The sequence below is a fragment of the Asterias rubens genome, chromosome 13 (genome assembly GCF_902459465.1).
Source record: "Asterias rubens chromosome 13, eAstRub1.3, whole genome shotgun sequence".
NCBI classification, from domain to species: Eukaryota; Metazoa; Echinodermata; class Asteroidea; order Forcipulatida; family Asteriidae; genus Asterias; species Asterias rubens.
The window spans coordinates 3,324,394-3,345,113 of NC_047074.1; the positions used below are offsets into that span (position 1 = coordinate 3,324,394).

At 38.5% G+C, this 20,720-nt stretch overlaps 1 protein-coding gene across 1 annotated transcript in view; it reads left to right on the plus strand.

Annotated features, from left to right (window-relative positions):
• LOC117298270 (ectodysplasin-A-like) overlaps positions 1–20,379 on the plus strand; it is a 37,919-nt gene extending 17,540 nt beyond the window's left edge. Inside the window, exons 2-9 of the mRNA XM_033781418.1 lie at positions 4,902–4,959; positions 8,586–8,648; positions 10,089–10,196; positions 10,757–10,837; positions 13,796–13,824; positions 14,456–14,537; positions 19,419–19,534; positions 20,058–20,379. Coding sequence (XP_033637309.1) covers positions 4,902–4,959; positions 8,586–8,648; positions 10,089–10,196; positions 10,757–10,837; positions 13,796–13,824; positions 14,456–14,537; positions 19,419–19,534; positions 20,058–20,294 — 774 coding nt within the window. The 3' untranslated portion in view covers positions 20,295–20,379. The remainder of the gene's footprint in view (positions 1–4,901; positions 4,960–8,585; positions 8,649–10,088; positions 10,197–10,756; positions 10,838–13,795; positions 13,825–14,455; positions 14,538–19,418; positions 19,535–20,057) is intronic.
• The last annotated feature ends 341 nt before the right edge of the window (positions 20,380–20,720 follow it).

The following is a 20,720-nucleotide window of genomic DNA, read 5'->3' on the forward strand; positions in this document are numbered from 1 at the left end:
GTTTTCACTCAAAGCAGAGGCCCACAAAGGTCCGGGCCCACAGTTTTTTTTTACCAGCAAAATGAACAATAAGTTACATTGTGGAATTGCATATTTATACTTTCCCTTCCAGTTCCTGTATACTAATTTCATTCGGCAAAAGGGACCTAAGTATGGTTTCATTGCAAAAAAGGGGGTTAGTGACCTGACGTGTCGACCCTAACAGAGTCTTTCTCAGTGGCCAAGTGACACCACAACAAATATAAACAGTATGGAAATTGGTTTGCGGTAACACCATGCAATGACTATCTCTAATGAGTTGGGGTGGTTCTGAAAAGAACCGTTGGTTTCAACTCTAGGTTTGTTATGTTCAAACATATAATGCCGGGCCACTTGTAATGCGGACACTGGTGCGAGTTGAAACCAACGATTCTTTTCAGAACCACCCCAACTCATTAGAGATAGTCATTACATGGTGTTACCGCAAACCTTTCCATATCGTATTTCCACCATGCAAAGTTTCAAATCCTACTTAAATATAAACATGTACAACCATACTGGTGCCACAAAATCAGTCAGAAAGAAATAGATGATAGAGATAAAATCATACAGAGAAAGCATGGGATGAACGAAGAGGAGGGGTAAAGGGGGATAGGGAGAAGGGGGCTTGTTTAGACTTGATTCAAGTCTCGTTCTCGTGCGAGAGGTCCGCGGCACGGCACTGGTTGGGAGAGTTTTCTGATGTTTAGACGGGGAGACTGAACATAAAAGGACTCTCACACGGGATTGGGACTTGGGTTAAGTCTAGGGCTTGTTCGACAGCAAAACTGGTTACATGTTACAAACATCTAATGTTCGCGGTAACTTCTAATGCGGATATTGTAGCGAACAATATAGTCAACGTTTTCCACGTGCTGTAACACAAGCCGTAGTTTGTAACATTTATTTTATTTTGAGTGTCACCCAAAGCATAGTTTACCATTTTGAAAGCCCCGTTTCTGGTTCGAAAATTACACTAGACCTAGATAGTTTCAAAATGTACACACATAAACCTTTCGCAAATACCGGGGCGCGCGCGTAAAGCTTGGAATTAGGTGCATTGTGGTCTTGCTGGTATCCAAATTTGATCCATATCTATCCCACAATGCACCTCAGTCAACAGTCTGCGCTTGCGCATTGGTATTTGCGATAAGGTCTATGCACTGCACTCTCCTTTTTCTCATATATCACATGACATGATTGGAGAGAGAGAGAGATATCGAATTGTCCTGTCATCTTCCGTACGGATTTCATTTGATTCACTGGTCCATTGTAGGTAATGAACCCACTGATTGCATTTGGCGACACCGCCGGGGATATGCCGCCGGGGCTTCCGCCGTTTCCTAAAGCTTATATTGAGGAGGGATTTTCGCATTGACTTGGGCATAAGACCACCTTATAACAGATAGGCCGTATAAGAGAGGAGATGTGTGTTGTAAATAAACCCGTGACTAGTTTACATCTCTTGCGACGGCAAAACGTCTTTACATTGCTTGTCCAATGAAGTAATGTCAAATCTGAGTATAAGTTCAATGTTTGGGTTTTAAAGGTACTGTGCATTATGACTTTATGAAGGTTTTTAAGTTTCAAAATAATGTTGTGTTAGGCCTATATCTTTCTGTCAATGAAACACTAAGAGACCCTCAAAAGTGGCAAACACTGTGACTAGTATAATGATGTGAATCGCCAGTTTTAGATTTTTTGGGGAAAAAGGGGCAAAAGGGGAAACCACACACAATCAGCTGAAATACCCAATCCACTTACAATGCTTTCGTAAGTTGAGGGGTTCAAACCAGGGCACACATAGGTGAAATGAAGGAAAAACGAAATAAAAATTTGCCAATCTGTCTGTTGAACTTGCCACCGGATTTTTTCTTCTTATCTTCACGTCTAAACGTGTATCGTCAACCCCCCTCCCCCCCTCCCTCATATACGCGTTTGCCAAGTACCATTAAGCACAACAACGAACGGGCAGCAAATTCCTTCCACAGAATATTCAGATCTTTAGGAGCTTTGTTCGCTTTCCTGCTGGCTTATAAGATCAGTACTGACATTTGTAATTGCCTGTGAGCAATTGTATATGGAATACCTATGTCGTTTTTGAAAGAAAACAAACAGTTCTTTCGCATTTTGTAAAGGCGGAAAAACTAGAGAACGATTGAAGAAATAATTATTCAAAATCATTGCTGAAAAATAATTATGACAGCATTTTCAACCTTAAATCACTTTGACTCTTAGTGCGTTGCACTTGTAACTGGATAATTAACCTTTTTTGTTTTAATTACTCACAGACTTCTAAAAGAATACGCTGTAAAACATAAGTGAAATGTTGAGTTGCCATGGCAAGGTCGTTTACCCACTGGATTTGTGTACAACATGGACTGGTCCGCTGTTTTATTGAGTTTTCAAATGGCAGGGTTTAATTAAAACGTGCCAAAATGACTCTTCTTTTAAACAAATAAAAAAAACTTGCGAAGTTTTGAGCCAAAGGGAAATCAAAAGAGCCCGTGGGACACCGCTCTATTCAGAGTCAACACGCCACCAAAACGAAAATTACAAATCATTGAAGTGTATACACATTGTTTACCATTGGTTACTTTTAATATTCAAACCATGCAACTCGAAGCTGCCATGCTAGAAATGGTATGCAATAACCTGTTTTAAAATTCTTTGCAAACTAACACGGTCGGCTATTTATTGGAGTCAAAAATTTGACTCCCATAAATGGCCGACCGTAGTCAACGAGGTAAAAAGAAAACAGTGCAATTTCGAGTGATACTTGTGTGGATCATTGTATTCTACTCTTAAAACATCTTTTTAACCATATGCATTTTATAACAAACGGTTAAAAACTCTTTTCAAAGACCACCTCGACCGATCCAGGGCAACGTGTTCCTTTAAGCTAGTCAAACCGTAAATGCAATTTCTCGATTTTGTTTTAAAATTATGATACAATACAACTTGTATTATACAAGCTACAAGGTTGGATTTGTATTGTTCTGTGTTTGTTATTTAATAACTCACCAACTATTGCATTTATACAAGGTTCCGTCCTTTAGACAGGATGAAAGCTACTTGTTTGGTTCGCAGTAGGATAATAATAATATACACAATGTTTAATGCCAGTTGTGATTTGTCTTTCTTTGTATAACGTCCGCTAGAGTAGTGTCCGCGGCTCTACACCGCCACAGGGTCGTTCAAATACAATCTGATTACAGTAAAGCTAAACCAGCCAGAAGATAATACCTCGCCTCACTGCTATGCGTCCATTAATCTAATGACTTTTTTTTTTACCAGGGAAATACATACAAATAAACGAAAGACTTTAAATAAACTGAGACAAATAAACGAAAGACTTTAAGTAAACTGAGACGATACTAGCTAGACAAGCAGATTTTATTTTCAAGGAATTACATGCAATATCTGGTCGGATATTTAAGCCATGGAGGTTGATTTTCTTCTTCAATGGGTTTATAACCATTGCGCAGTATAGATTATTACGTCAGCTGGCTATGCTGCTGAATGGGGACATGTGGTGCGTTTTCGCGGTCGTAACCATTAACTGTTTTGGTTGAACTTGCAATTGGTCGATCACTGGCCACTGACAGAAACAGTTCTTGGTTATCGACCGCGCAAACGCACCCACGGCAAACTTGATAAAGTGTTCGGTACTTCGGTGCGGGTTTTTTCTCTAAATAAAAACAAATCGACATACAGGGAAGGCCTCAGTTTCACAAAAAGACACGATTGATTGTAGCGAATCCATCTTAGTTGCTAAGCGAGATGTCACAATACAAATTACTATAACAGTAATAATGACAACTAATCTGTTCAAGATAAATCTCAATGCAGATGAAACGGGAGAGGAAAAACATACACTTTGAGAAAACCCAAGCTAGGGTAGAAATGTCAGGCAATTGTTTAACTATTTTACCTCGTCGACTAGCACGGTCGGCCATTACGGGAGTCAAACTTTTTTACTCCCATACTGGCCGACCGTGTTAACTCTATGGTTAGTTCGAAAAAAGTAAAAGGAAAACCACGCAATTTCGAGGCAAATTTGTGTGGATCACTGTATTCTACTTTTAAAATATCTTTCTAATCATTTGCATTTTTCAACTAACGGTTACAAACGCTTTTCAAAGACCATCTCGACCGATCCAAGGCAACGTGTTCCTTTAACATGCATGCAGCAGGGTGTGTATAGCAGTTTCTTAAGAAACTGTGTTCCAATATAAACAATTAGTTCATTGTTCACTGTAATCCGGAGCCCTAGTTCCTCAAGCTCTTTTTTTTTTTTCGAGCAAACACAATTTATTATTTTCTTTTTGTTCAGTTCTGCCCTATTTTTGTTTCCTTGGCTGCGGATGTTTCATTAACGAATGTATCCGCTGTGTGATTGATATTGGAGAGTGAAGGAACATTTTCCTTCCGGATGCTCTTATAAGAATATTACATTTTGAAAGTAATCATTTTGAGACATGTCCAACTGTCGAACAGAAAACATAATAATATGTTCTGCCAACTTTTTAATGTATCTAATTCTTAAATCTAAATTATTATCATTGCCGTCACAATCATTACTTTTAAAATAGTTTATGTTTATAAAGCACACATATCCAGGTCAACGAGATTTTTTGTAGTTATGTAGAAAGCTCATTGATTTAATATTATGTGTGCTTCGTAGACAGTTCTACTGTATCAACTACCTGTGTGAGCTTTTTGTACACCTAAACCATTAAATAAAAATCAAATAAAAGGACCAACCATTCCTTTAGTTTTTAGAAGCCGTTCGATTAGTTTAATCCTATCTAAATGTAGACTGATGGATGCAACAAAAAAATAAAAAAACAAATGTTTGCATCTCTTTTCTCTGATTACAGGCAAAGCCGTCTCGTCATCTGCTCACGTTTGACGGAGGAGAGTGCGATTGTCCACCAGGTAAGTTCAAACCACGACGTCACTTCCGGTTTCATAATACATACAATTTAAAGGCACTGGACTTTATTGGTAATCACTCAAAATAATTGTTAGCATAAAACCTTACTTGGTAACAAGTAATGGGGAGCTGTTGATAGTATAAAACATTCTGAGAAACGGCTCCCTCTGAAGTAACGTATAGTTTTCGAGAAAGGAGTAATTTTCCACGAATTTGATTTCGAGACCTCAGATTTAGAACTTGAGGTCTCGAAATCAACCATCTAAACACACACAACTTCGTGTGACAAGGGTGTTTTTTCTTTCGTTATTATCTCGCAACTTCGACGACCAATCAAGTGAGAAGACTGGTCTTTGACATTTACCAATAGTGTCCACTGGCTTTAACATGAGTTTGTACATGTGTACACGGTTGTGAGTGAAATAACATACTGTACTTATATGTATACTAGGTGTTTTGGGCAATGTGGTTGATTTATATTACCGCATAGGAGCATAATTAATATTTGCATTTATGGAAAGTCTGTAAAGTTACGGCGCAATTACGGAATATTTCACTTTACGGAGTCCGTAAATTTATGGACTATTTTTAGCAGTGTAAATTCTTTCCACGAATGCACACTTTCTCGTCCATTTTCCTCAACGGAATCTCTGGAAATCTGAAGATGATTTTTTTTTTCGTTGGGAGTTAATTCTAAACAAGAGGGAAAACTGATATTAAATTAAGGAAAAATGAGGAGACGGATATCTGTGTCCCATATCGGGCATTTTATAGGGGTCTTTGAATTTTAAATACTCGACTCAGACAGTGTTAGAGACGAGATTATCATCGGGGGATTGGTACTCGATATGGATTGAATAATCAGCGAGCTCTTATATTTCAATAAATAATTAATGTTTATCTTTGATGATTACTTCAGAAGTCCCTTCTTTGAAATCAAAATATATGTTTTCTTTTTGACGACTGGAGACTCTCTACCTTATTATTTCAAAAAAAAAATTTAATTACAATAATATTTGTTTTTACCCTAACACGGATCTGTATTAAGCACTGTACACGCATTCCTTTCCATGTTCATGTGAACAAAAAGCACTTTGTTAATGATTTTGATGTGGGATTCGAACCCATTACCTTTTTGTCGAAGTCAGGAAAATAATGGGCCTGCAGTGCGAACACACATCGGTGCGAGGGTAAAAACAAATGACAGGCCTACTCTTTTGTCCTGATGCAAAACTGACATCTGTTACATAAATACGGCATTAAATAATTCCAAAAGGAAGAAAACAAATTCCCCAAACCCTCTTAGAAAATCTCAGAACAGTTTAGTTTCAATCAAAGACAAAACATGAAAAAGCAGTCTATTTTTGGAAGCAATTTGTACTTAACCTGAAACCGTAAAAATCAAAGGATTTACTCCTAATACCGACTCGATATTCATCAGCTTTTAAGGGCAATCATATAGTACGAATCCAAAGTGTAAGTGCAGCGGCACAATTCATTTCTACATGAGTCCCTTTTGTATTGAGTTTTAAATGACTAATTGTGTCTTGTGAAGCATTAAATTTACTAAGATGTGATGTTTGGACTGCATGGCAGTGACGTTACGAAGTGGGGGCACGAAATTAAAATAAAATACAAAATACAAAAAAAATCTCATGCAAAGGTGGCACCCTCCTAAAGAAAAAAATATATATGGGCGTTTGACGTTAAACCACAAAATATTGTATTTTGTTATTACCCCCACTTTATCTTGTAGATATTATTAGTATTTAAACAAGAGCTTCGAACAGGGATTGTTTCAGAACAACGCAAAAGGAACATGCATTTTAATTGTGTGGTTGCTTCCGATCACATTTTACGGTCACTAAGCTGTGGGAAGGTTGGGCGGCTTAATGCACTCAATTTTTATTTTATTTTTTATATTTTTTAAGGGCTTTCGGCTAGTCATTACACAATACAAGAGCGATAACCTTCAGAGAATGGTGATGGCGAGTTAACCTTTCTTGTATGTCATCGTCTTCATTTATTCATCGTAATATGATACCCCCGTGACCGCCGTTATTAAAGGGTGTGCCTTAAATTAGTGAGATCGGAGAATAATACAAAGGTTCACCGGTTTTGTTTAAGTTGGAAGAAAATTACCCTTGCACAAATTTTCAAGGCTATCGAAATAAGCCATTCTGCGAGGTAGTTTAAAAATGTTTTACACGGAAATATTTTTCACGAGGATTGTTTGTTACTGGAACCAAAACGTACAATCAAAGAGCTTTCAGATCAAAGATTATGATTTGCCGGTTACAAAACGGAGTAGCACACCCTTTGGTGATAGTGTTTTATTTCACTATTGTTTTCTCCTTAGGCAGGCCAGCTTTTTTGTTTTGTCTGTTGCTTCTCGGTTTGTTGTCTAGTTTTTGGTTTTCATGTTTTACAAGACCTGTATTATACTTTTAAAAAAAATGTGTTCTATCTATGTATTGTGATATCGGAATAAAGTACCATTATTAAGGTTATAATGGTAGGCTTTGGTATTTGCCCATTGAAAATAATGGAAACATTTTAAAAGTACAGAGACAGTTGACCTACACAATGGTTTTGTCCATAACTTAGGCTGAAGGCTGATTAAGGCATAACTTAGGGAGGGAAGAAAACACCCTTGTTGCACAACTTCGTGTTCTTTCAGATGCATAATAAAAGGCTTCAGCTTAAAGTCTTTAATATGCCTTAATATCCTTTCAGATGCTTGATTTCGAGACCTCAAAATCTAATTCTGAGGTCTCAAACTCAAACTCGCGGAGAATTACTTCTTTCTCTTAAACTACCTTCTTTCAGAGGGAGCCGTTTCTCACAATGTTTGATACTATCAACAGCTCCCCCAGTTCTCGTTTACCAAGTAAGGTTTTATGCTAATAATTCTTTTGAGTAATTACCAATAGTGTCCACTGCCTCTAAGATCATTGACCAAACGAGTACTTGCAATCTGCCGCAACAAATCTAATAAATAGAGAGTGCAGTGTATTTTTTTTTTATGGAGAAGAAGGTATGGAAGTTCATTGTGATATAATATTGATGATGGGGGCTAGCGGCATTCACTGAAGCCGTAATGCCGTTATAATTTACCAATGAATGCATGCAGTTAATGGACCCGAGGGGCGGAGCGATCAAATTAAGCGCTCCAATATGATTTCATTAAAGGCCCTGGCTACGTCTGGTAATAGTGAAAGACCAGTATTCTCACGTGGAGTATCCCAACATTATGCTTAAAATAACACAACCTGTGGACATTTTGGCTAAATTGGTCATCAAAGTTGCAAGAGAATAATGACATAAAAACACCCTTGTTGCACAACTTTGTGTGCTTTCAGATGCATAATAAAAGGCTTCAGGCCTGAAGCCTTCTTATAAATCCTCTTTCTCAAACACTACGCTACTTCAGAGGGAGCCGTTTCTCACAATAGTTTATACTATCTACATTGCTCGTTACCGAGTAAGTTATGATGATTACAATTATTTCGAGTGATTAACAATAGTGTACAGTGTCTTTAAAGGCTGATTCAATCTCGCCTCCAAGACGTGACGTCATGCGTTTATAACTTTATCATGTTGATCTTGTTTTGTTATTTTATTGTAGGTCCCAAAGGAGAGATAGGACCGCGTGGGGAACGAGGTAGATCCGGACGAGATGGCCGACCAGGTATGACGTCATCGTGATGTAATTATTGATAGCCGCTGGGGAATTAAGATTCGGGGCACTGACTTGTAATTTTCAGATATTTCTAATAGATGGAAATTTGCTTTTTAGAAACAATGTGGGGAAAACCAAAATAACATAGTTTTGCGAGTAGATTTTTGTGTTCAATTTTGACCCAAACCGAGTCAATGCATGATACCCAATTGAGTCATTTTGCAGTAGGCCTTCTATTTTTTATCAAACTGTGAATAAACTCTACTGGGTCAAATCATACAAACTAAGTACACTCCGGGGTCAAATTTACCACAGGAAGAGTTCGAGAGTAGACACATTCATAAGGGTCACAATGACCTGTTTGTTCGGGTCATGCTGGCCCGGTCTCAGAGTCAAAAAGTTCTCAAAACTTATCCGGATTTGTGGTCAGGGCAAACCTAAACATGGGTCGAGCTGACCCGAAAAGAGGATCGGTATACTCATCCTTGTGGGTCAAGAGTGGGTCACTGTATAGTTTATTTCTTCTACTGTAATTTTGACCCAAACCGAGTCACTGCATAAAAGCTCGAGGAGTCTCTGGTAGTACCTACTTTTTTTGTCAATATTTAAGTAGATTCGACTTACTATAGTATTTACACTCAAACAATAACGGGTCAAACTGACCACTAATGTCTAAAAGTAATATACAATCTCAGAAACGTTGCTGACAGTAACGCTTCTGAGATTCAAGTTTTAGGGAAATAAGAACTTAATATCTTTTTACATAACAACATTAATACTTCAAAGTGAAATGTTTCTCGAAATGCTTTAGACTAACAAAAGCTGCTGTAGGCCTCTAACCAAAAGTGTATACACACAATATACAATGGGAGACTTTCTGGGACGATAGAGGGCAGCAGACTTACCGGGTAAATCCATTGTTCTCAGAATTATGCGCATGTTCAGAACTACGTAAACAATGGAAATTTACCCGGTATGTCTGCTGCCGCCTAGCGTTGGAAAGTCTCCTATTGTTCCACGCTGTGACGGGGTCCATGGGGGTCATTTCCCCTCGAGGGTGTACAAAACCCATGGACCCCTGTCACAGCGTGGAACAATTGTTTTGTTATACCTTTGTAAAATTGTTATTCCTCTTCTCGAAGTTCTGTTGTCATCTTAAAACATTTTAACAGTTTTTATGTTACACGGCCCGTCGAGCCGTGTAACATGCGTTTTTGATGCGCGTCACATGATTGGTTCTCGACCAATCAAACTTCACAAATACCGATGTATAACAAGTTTGTTTGTTATTAATTTAAGAAAGATTACCAAACGCTCTCCTTCTCTCAGAGGAAACACAAATATTCGTTTAAAATTACTGTGCAGATAAAATTATTAATTAAAGTCTACAAGTGGAACAATGTTTGAACTATTAGGCGTAACTGTTGGGCGATTATGTTTACACTGCAGGAAAGGATGGTGTGCCTGGCCCATCAGGTCCGCCGGGGTTGAACGGACGGACGGGCTCGCATGGACAGAAAGGGACGCGCGGTGACATCGGCCTTCCTGGAGAACGAGGTATAAGGGCCAGTTTTATTGTTGAGACTTTGTCTTACAAGATATCGGCAAAGTCATTAATTATTAAGTTAATAAAACACACCTTGTTATGGTTTTAAAACTGTACCACACCGACAGAAAGACTTCTGTGCCAAAAGCAACGATCTACTCGACCCGACATTTTTTAAAGCGGTAATGAAGAGTCGCAAGCATTAAAATAACTATAAATACAAGTTAAAACCAGTTAAAAAAGGCCTAAAGAAATGAATATAAAAAACAAGTTGAGATGTTAGTTTTCAAACATTTTTTTTCATAATTACATTTCATTAATTTGTGTGTATTTTGTCATCAAAATGTCATCAAACAGCACAGCTGATGATGTCATCTTGTAACATGTTTAACCTCGAGAGGCGGACAAGTAATAGATTTGTTTCGGCTCAACGTCATCAATCCTAAATTATTATCTCACGATCTCAATTCGTCGGATTGTACCCCAAGAGCCCCGTGCATTTACAGCAATTGTAGTTAACATATTGTTTCCCCTTCTTTCTCTGACCCAAAACTTGTTTGAATGATTGAAGGTTCACCGGGAATCAGAGGTTTGAAAGGCGACCAGGGTGCGCCTGGAGTGGCGGGTCCACCCGGACCTAGAGGGCCCACAGGTAGGTCGACATCGTAATGTATTTCAGTAATAGCAAACAGCTATTCCGTCTGTAACCACATTTTTAGCAAGGTTTTTGATAAGAACCAGAGGGGTTTTGTTTAGGAATTTGAGTATATTTTGAAAAGAAATTTGAACGAGTTTGGAAAACTTCAAGAACCCAAAGGAAATTTTATAAGAACTAGAAAGTATTTTTTTTAATATTCAAAGGAATCCTGATCAAAATTTGAATACATTTTGAAAAGAACCAAAATGAATTTTGATAAAAATTTGAAAACATTCTGTTGAATGTATTTTTTGAAGAAATTGAAGGAACTTTTTACAAATTAACGAGAAAAAATCAGGTTTTTTTGCACCAAGCTGGTTTCTGGCAAAAATGCAATTTCCAAATAATGTTATGTGCGACTAATTTACCGACTGATTCTCCCTCAGTAAAATAGTAGATTTTTATTTGATGTTATATTGCTTGCACTACACATAAAATGCATAATATTAGGTTCGCAAGGCCTTTTCCACAAGTCCCCCAACCCCACAAGCTAAAAAAGCCACATTCATAAAATATCAATTTACCAACGACAGGTGAATCGGAAAAGCCTTTCAAGCTACGCAGTTTAGCGGATGGAGTGCTGTCACATGCACGGATATTCTAATGTGCCCCAGTAGTGCAACTTCACAGTAAAACAAACGAGATATGTAACTAAATCGACTCACTAAAAATTCGACTTGTCACGATTTTGTTTCCTAACAAGATGACTAATTACCGAAACTTGACAATACAACTTACTGAAACTAAGAAGATTAGTCTACTTCTTAGTCTCATTAAACCGTCTTGCATTAAGATAACAAATCACGATAAGGCGACGTATTCCTACGATGCTTCGGAAGTGCCATGAACTCTATTGCGATCGTGAACAAAAGTAACTTCAGAATGATGACATCATAAACGTCAGATGTCGACCTTCCGATATAATTTATCTCAGAATGACGACATCCCGAAAGTAGTTTGTTGTCTTCAACATATATTTTATCGTGGAAATTGTCAGGATCTTTACCATCCCGAGATATTTTATCTCGGATTGTAGACAATTACCGATGTCGTCATCTTTGGGTAAAATAAATCGGGGAAGAGGACATCTTATAACTTTTGGATATCGTCATCCAGAGATAAAAACAATCCTATGGAGGTCCTCATATTAAGTTTATGACGTCATCATCTTGCAGTAAAACATTCCAGGATATTGGCAAGTCGGATGATATTTCTAGAGCTCCGTATATTCCATACGGTCGACCCTCGTTATTAAGAGCCAGCTCAATTCAATTCAATTCACTTAAACTTATTTATTTCATCACAGTTAACAAGCAAAATGTGAAGAAAAAAATGTCTGTGTGCACTACACAGAGGTTATACAGAGGTTCTGCTTATAAAGAGTATACTCTGAAGTTCCTGGTCTAATTTATTCGTTTAGCTTTCCTCTTATAACAAAGTTCCTGTTTAAAGGGGTTATTTGTGGCCAGTCCCAGCGAGCATGCAATAGCGAGAGATACTGTATATGCCAACTACGCGAGATAAATTATCCCATTATCTAGATATAGGTGAAGTGGCACTTCTGGATCTCCGTACGATTCTCGCATTACTGTGCCCAATAACTGTTTTCCATTTTATTTGAGTTCCGCCTTGCGCCAGTTGGGTTTCCTGTTGGCGGTTGCCATGACAATAATATTCATCCTTGCCGCCAATAATTTCAACAGAGATCCGCTCCAGAATGGAGTACGGTATATGCCGCCTTGTGCCCGAGGCAGTCGGGTCGTGGTTTTCACGAAAAAACACCGAAGGAAACATGAATGAAAATGGCGAGGATGTGAATCGGTTCCATCCGTCAAGTTATATTGGGAGACTCCCCCGCAGTTGGTTATTATTAATCGGCCATGGTGTCGCTACACAGCTAATTCCAAAAATGTCGCTACACAGCTAATTCCAAAAATGTCGCTACACAGCTAATTCCAAAAATGTATTTAAACTTTTATTACATTTTTGGAATTAGCTGTGTAGCGACACCATTTAAAAGTACAGTAATGACACCGGTTCGTCTCAGAACCAACACTCATCCAAATGAGTGTTATACAAGGTAATACCCTCAAGTTTACTATTTAAAGGCAGTGGACACTATTGGTAATTGTTAAAGACCAGTCTTCTCTCTTGGTGTATCTTAACATAAAAATATGCACAAAATAACAAAGCTGTGAAAATTTGAGCTCAATTGGTCGTCGAAGTTGCGAGATGATAATGAAAGAAGAAAACACCTTTGTCACACGAAGTTGTGTGCTTTCCAATGCTTGATTTCGAGACCTCAAATTCTAAACTTGAGGTCTCGAAATCAAATTCGTGGAAAATTAGTTCTTTCTCGAAAAATACTCACCTTCAGAGGGAGCTGTTTCTCACAATGTTTTATACTACCAACCTCTCCCCATTACTCGTTACCAAGAAAGGTTTTATGATAACAGTTACTTTGAGTGATTACCGATAGTGTCCACTGCCTTTAGTTCAGCTTATTGTTTACACAATGCAAAGGTTCAGACATCAATTAAAACTGCTGCAGAATCGGTTCTATCAAGGAGAAGAAATGCGTTTTTGAGTATGATAACAATTTCCTTTAGGAAATGATCGTTTACAATGTGCTGCGGTGGCACAACATGCTGTCGATCAAACCAGGAACACCGGGATGAACCCATTATCACATACGTGCATTACACAACAGATGAGACCAACGGCATTACGTCCCATCCGAAGGACGAGGCAAAGAAACTTGTGACAAGACCGTGACTCGAACCCACACTCTATTTACCAGACACACCAGCAGAGCTTGAATCCGGTGTTCTTAACCGTTCGGCCACGACACGCCACACCAATAAGTTCTCTCTCCCGTCCAACCATTAACATTTCTTTTTGTTATGCTTTCAGGTAACGTGGAAGGTATGGATTCAGTAGAGGTAATTTTAATTACGAAAACTTGTACTTATTTACAGATTTAACTATCAGCTTGTCTACGGATATTATTCACGAATTTAATGATGTATAAATGTAGCTGAAATACACAATTTTTCATCACACACAGAAATACACTGAATATATATTAGACTTATTAACAACATCTTGGCTAAAAGTATGGGCTGATTATTGAGGAGATGGACAGCGTACGGTTTTAAGTGTTGAGATGTCCCATTTGGGTGTTGCATAGAAGTGACTGCCATCTTTTATCATACCCTTGCTTCTTTGATGATAAAAATGTTAAGTCAAATGATTACAACTTATCCCGACCTAACATTGACCAGAACAAAGCAAGCTTATTAAATGAAAGACATGTACATCTAAGGATGTTCATGTACTTCAACAGCCAGTACTCAATACTCAACTCCGGGGCTGACGTATAGTTCTAGATCGATGATTGTACACCCGAAATCTAATTCAACAAAAACAGTCCTTCTCGAATCACGGTAATAAATTACAGTCAACTGATGATAAAACAACAATAATTACCCCCAGAGAGACACGCGATTAAAACCATCTGCATTATTATTACCACATGACGATGTCATCATTTATCATTATTATTCAACACAGATCAATCGTCATGTAGTCTTCGCTCGAGCCATTCACTTGCAGGGTATCCCGGCCGATCAGGTATCAGGAATTAGACGGCTTGGTAAGTATTAAATTCCTATATGATGGGTGAGTTGACAGATGAATACAAAAATATCAATGAGAAATGGATTGCTTTGACATAAACCTGGACTTCTATAAACTTGATCATGCTGGTGACCGAGTTGTGTGACCTGTAGCCAATTTCACGAAAAGCTAATATCTCGAGTGGACGAGTAACCCGTCCTGACTTAGGATGGGTTTAATGCGTCCAACAAACGTATTTGGATACGGAACTTAAACATTCATCATAAGTCCTAAGGTTAATCCTAAGTAAGAAAGAGTTCGGTGAAATCGACGGCACGTGCTTGAGATTGAACAAGAAGAAGAGGAACAACAAAAGAAGAGTCATAACTAGACATTTGGTGTGCCGAATTATTGTCAAAGGTTCTGAAGAAAAAAAGAAGGAAAAAAACGAAGTTTCCCCCACATTCTGGACAAAGTAATCAACCGGTTCTTCCGGGCCACTTTATGTTCGCCAACAACCCCATGAGTCAACTTGACAAAAGAACACGACACCCAGACGCTGATCCTTTACACATAAAACACATTTTCAGTGCTGCGAATGAATTGGACAACACCATTCATTTATCAATCAGTTTCAAAACAGAAGTCAATTATACAAAAAAAACTTTCTAAATTCTGTTTTAGAATGTCACCTTCTATTATGTCAGTCATGTTGTTGTCATATCAAACATACAATTTTCTTTAACATTACTAGTGTTGGAGTAGGGGTGAATATCGACAAACAAAAACAAAAAGAAAATACACATAATAAATGAAAATTCATAAAAACAGGGGGAATAAGGCAGAATAAAAGCCTAAAGCGATAACAAAAAATAATTAGAAATCTTTCGTTTGGTTCGTGCACTACATGATTTCTATTAAATTAATTTCAAATTTAATTTAATACTCGCATGCAAAAAGGGCTAAGGGCAACTTTTAAAAACAAATCGCCCAAAATTAGCTCACATTTTCATACCTAAAATGTGCGTCATCAAAACAAAATAAATCAGAATGTTTTTCCTCCGGAATTTCGCCAAAAAATTCATACCCCAAATGTGCCTCGTTCATAAAAAATAAATCAGAATGGTTCTCCTCCGGAAATACATTTTCGTTAAAAGCCAACACCGATCCGGCCGGCAGCAAGAAATCTGATATTATTTTACCTGTCCAGAAGCATTCATGCAAATAAATACACGATATGCATAAGTTCTACATTTCACCTTCAAGCGCAGTCAATAATCTGACACCACGGGATGTCGCTGATTGCTTTTAACACCGTCTCGGTACGTGTGGGGAAAGGCCGCAGCTGTCGCTGTCCTATAGAACCACGACTAAAGCAACGCCATAAAGTACATAATATACTCTTAAAGCTTCGGTATCTAGTAACTTAAAAAGAGAGGACCATAACTTCAAGGCCACAACGTACCCATGTCTACTCGGCTTTGGTTTCCAGCATTTTAAAAGGGAAACCATGACTACATCGCTATAAAGTACTCATGTCTACTCTTAAATCATTGGTATCCAGTAACTCAAAATAAGAAAGAACCATAACAACAACGCCACAAAGTACCCATGTCTATTCTCAAAGCGTTGGTTTTCAATATCTTAAAAAAGAGAGAACAATAACAACAACGCCACAAAGTACCAATGGCTACTTTTAACGCGTTGGTTTTCAGTATAACACTTCAAAAGAGGGAACCGTAACTATAACGCCACAAATTTCCCATTACTACTCTTAAAGCGTGGATATCAAGTAGCTTAAAAGAGGGAACCAATGTCCAGTAACTTACACACAAAAAAGACCAATACTGATGTATGCCAGGCCTATCATTAAACTATAAAAAGAAAGTATATTCGGCCAGAATTTGACCCGAGACTAGTCAAAGGATCCAGAACATTTCCAAAAACTCCCTAGGTCAAAGTGAGAAGACTGGTCTTTGACAATTACCAATAGTGTCCACTGCCTTTAAGTCAAACCAATATAAAAAAAATTAAAATTAAAAATTAAAAATAATAAAAAAAATTACCAATGTCATTATTCGAGGCTGTTTATTGGGAAGATTGACACAAGGTAAATACACAGTTTTCTTAAAGATAAAGCCGTATCTCTGAAAAAGGGATTAAGATTATACAAAAAGTAAAATACGTCCCAAACTTGATGCATGTTGCATAACGCAAGGTACTTGCATCAAATTCAAAATTGCACCCATCAAAGCTACGGCTTTCGTTTTGCCCTTAAATAATAAGCAATGCGGTTTAAAGACGATTATGCATTGCTCGATACCAAGGTGTGTGCATATAATTATGTTCCTGTAACTCAAACCGAAATAGGTCCCGCGATAATTTAAACCGATTCAAGGTCAACGAATTTTTACCGTCTGGTAAAAAATGATATCGGGCAAAAAAGGACCTTGGACATGATTTAATGAAGTGAAGAGAATGTCACGAATTCGCCGGAAATGAATCCATGCACATGAAGCAATAAAATAAAATCAAACAAAATGGTCGAGGACACTTTCATTATTTCATTACGGAATACAAAATATGCGTTAAAGGGAAAGTGTATTTATTATGTGAATGCCTCGCATTCGTAAACATTGTATAGACCTAAATCACGCTGTCACCATCTTGGTCATGTCCCCTGTTTCCATAACAGTAATGAATGCTATCATTGAGCAAACGTGGCACCAGACTATTATTTCGTCCAGCCTCAGTTTGGTATACAACGAGTCTGAATGGAGTAAAATCAAGATGGCCACACCATGAAAAAGGTCTATCGTACAGGATTTGTAGAGCTGAACAAATTGAGTCGCAGACATTAAAATGTTTTGTGTGATCGACCCTATTTCACACGAAATACCAAACGTTTGACCAAATCCGTAGTGTGGGTCATGAGCAAATATTTGAAAAACCATGCTCCATGTTCAGCAAACACATTTTGGTAGTAACAACAAAACAAGCAGTTTCTCGAAAAATGAATGAAATATATTTCAGAAGCACTTTTCTCGAATATGACTTCACTTGAAAGATAAATATTTCAATTTGTGAGCGATTTCAATTTATGGGTGCCTCTAGCGTGGTTACATCAGTACGTTTTTGTTCACAAACTTGCAATCCTCAACAACAAGACTAGAAACCTCTATAAATCGCGACCAAGATTACGTCATAATTACGTCCGGGCCAGCTGGGTTGCTTCACGTTCCATTGATAGAAAAGGTCAAAATTACAACTCACGTTACATTTACGTCACAGTTTGTTCTGCATCACACAATAGATTGATGACGCCATAGTCTGGTGAACAACTTCACATGCAATGTATATAAAAACAGCTAAGGCCTGACGTTTCGACCCAAGCAGAGTCTTTCTCTAAGGTTAAACGTCAGGCTATTAACTTCTGCTTTGCATTATACCTTAGGCCGTGTCCGATGCTACGGCTACGGCTACGGCTACGGCTACGGCTGGATCGCCGCGTCGTCATGCATTGAAGTATAGGACGCCCTTAGCAACACCCTTAGCAACGGTCGTAGCCGCAGCCGTAGCCACCAATTCGGACACGGCCTAAGTTCCTTATGGTTGGTAAGAAGTTTGCAGGGGAGGAACCGGGTACCAGGACGGACGAACTAAAGCAAACAAGTTGACCAATCAGTTAATGGTCCGGAGGTTTCTGTTAACGAGCTGCACGTTGTACAGAAGTTGAAAAAAAAATCTGAATGATGTAGGAAATGTTGACGGCATAACGCCGACGAAATCAAATTGTTCTGAACAAAAGCAGAAAGCTATAGGTTTATAAAGCGAGTTGGTTAAGTAACCCGTAAACGAGTTAGAGTACAGCTTTAAAAATGTGTAGTCCTTTGTAAAATGCAACACGACACAATTAACAAGTAAAAACAGTTTATATTTGCTTTAAAACTCAAACCTGTGTGACATTTAAAGAACGTTGTTCATCACGTACACGATTACGTCACTCAATACCCCTACCGATACAAATCCAGGGTTATGCATTAAAGCAGTTCCTTCAACCACACACACGTTGGCATCGGCACGCTTGTGTTTGCTATGAAATCCATTGTCAAGTATACGCAAATTAATGCCCGCATGTACAACGACAAACGAGTGCACCCGGTTGGCATTTTGCATTTCTACTCATTTTAATGCCACGCCATTGTCTGTGGCATTCAAAAACCAATCTTGGCATTGAGTCTCGAGTCCGTAAGTTGCTGCAGGGAGACAGCGGTTCCTTTTAGCTCTCAACACACTCAAGCTACGCCGTCATATTGCGGAGGGTAAAAAGACATACGTTGTAATATATAAATGTAAGTGGGATGTGAAAACATAGCATTATTTGCATATCAACTTAAAGGTTGGAAGAGTAAATTCATTATTGCTCTGAAAGAGTTTGGAAGAGTAAATTATTTTCCCTCGTTCTACTCAAACAACTTCTGAGTCAGATATTACTCGAATAACAAATATTCTGCCTTTTCATTGGTTTAGAGCGCGTCACATTATTGTCTTAGTTTTGCTAGACGGCGGCCGTGTGATAGTGCTTCGTTTTTCGTGTGACAGTGCATCGTTTGCCGTGTGATAGAACCCAGACGTCTTTTTACCCACCTCGAACACAATCAGTTGTGCATCTGTGTATCTGAAACGCGCGTACGAACGTTACGTGTACGAAGATAGATGTGTTTATAAAACAAATATTGACTACTTTAACTTGTGCTATGGTAACAACTACGACTCCCTGGGTGATCCCCAGACCGTTCCACGATCCGGGGATCACCTCGGGAGTCGTAGTTTTAACCATAGCACTCGAAGGAGTCAATATTTGTATAATACGACTATGCAATACGATTATGCAACATTTTATGATTTGTACAAACAGGTTTTCATGGACTCCTTCGTGATTGGTCAATCTCGACAAACTCAGGCGGCTTTGCGTTGGAAACAGACGGCAATGTAACGGTGACCGAGAGGGGCCAATATTACATATACAGTAGTGTGAGTATAACATGGATCGATTAAGGGCCTTATCGATACCACGGTTGGGCTAGGGTTCAGGCTTCATTCGCCAGGTAGAAGTCTAATAAGGAGTGCATGGGTTTTATAAATAATTATTGACGGCATCTATATTAGCCCAAGCCTAATTTGTTTCGAAAAGGGCCGAACAAGACTTCATCTTAAAGTGATGGTTTACTGACTATTAAAACTGACTAGGTGAAAAATACTACAACTGTTGATAATAGAAAAGAGAACAAAAACAGTTCCCTTTAAAGGAATACGGTTTTTGAAAGAGGGACTTCAAAACATTTTAGTCTGGGAAAGGTTTCTGCAAAAACGTTTCTCAATACGGATTATTTTTTCCTGCGCAGACAAAAGGTTACCACCTGTCAAAGTGACAAACATTGTTAAACAATGAAAGCAACAACCTATACACAATTTTAAGACTTTTGAGCAATTTTATCCACTCTGAAGTTTAACGACAGCGGCAGTTTTTACATGTTTATCGTTCTCTCTACAAAAGGTCCTCTTTTACGACGGCGGTGCCTTCTACGGGGCGCACACCAACATCAACGGCAAAACATTCCTCAAGTGTACGGGTGCGAGGGCCTCCTCAGCGGCCAAGTTTGGGCCGTGCCTTGCCAGCGGAGTCACGGTGCTACACGAGGGTGACAAGGTGGGAGTCGCTTCGGTGTATCCCATGAAAGAAGTGGAAATGCGCCCAGAGTCAACTTACTTTGGAATGATCAAACTGAACTAAACTTTGGCCCTTATTACAACACACAAGACCCCAATTTCATAAAGCTGTTAAAGGCACTACTTTAGACCTAATTGTTTCAACAAAACAAGTCACTCAATTTAACCAATGACGTATGAACAAGAGTCCACCAATCCGAGAACGCATAATTATTCACTCTCCGCCATCTTGTCTTGTTCCATATACGTAGTGATGATTTAAGCAATGGTATATAAAAGGTCCGGCCCGTTACATCGGTGTTGTAGACAAAAACCTCTTAGAAAATTAAATTATAAACAGGAGCACCATGAGGTCTGCAAATCTGTTAATTAAGTTACGTTGCGTTTACCGGTATACATTACCTTCAATTAATCAATGCCAATATCAACCACCGAAGTGTGGCTGGAAGAATACGGAAGAAATGATTGTGAGAAATGGCTCCCTCTGAAG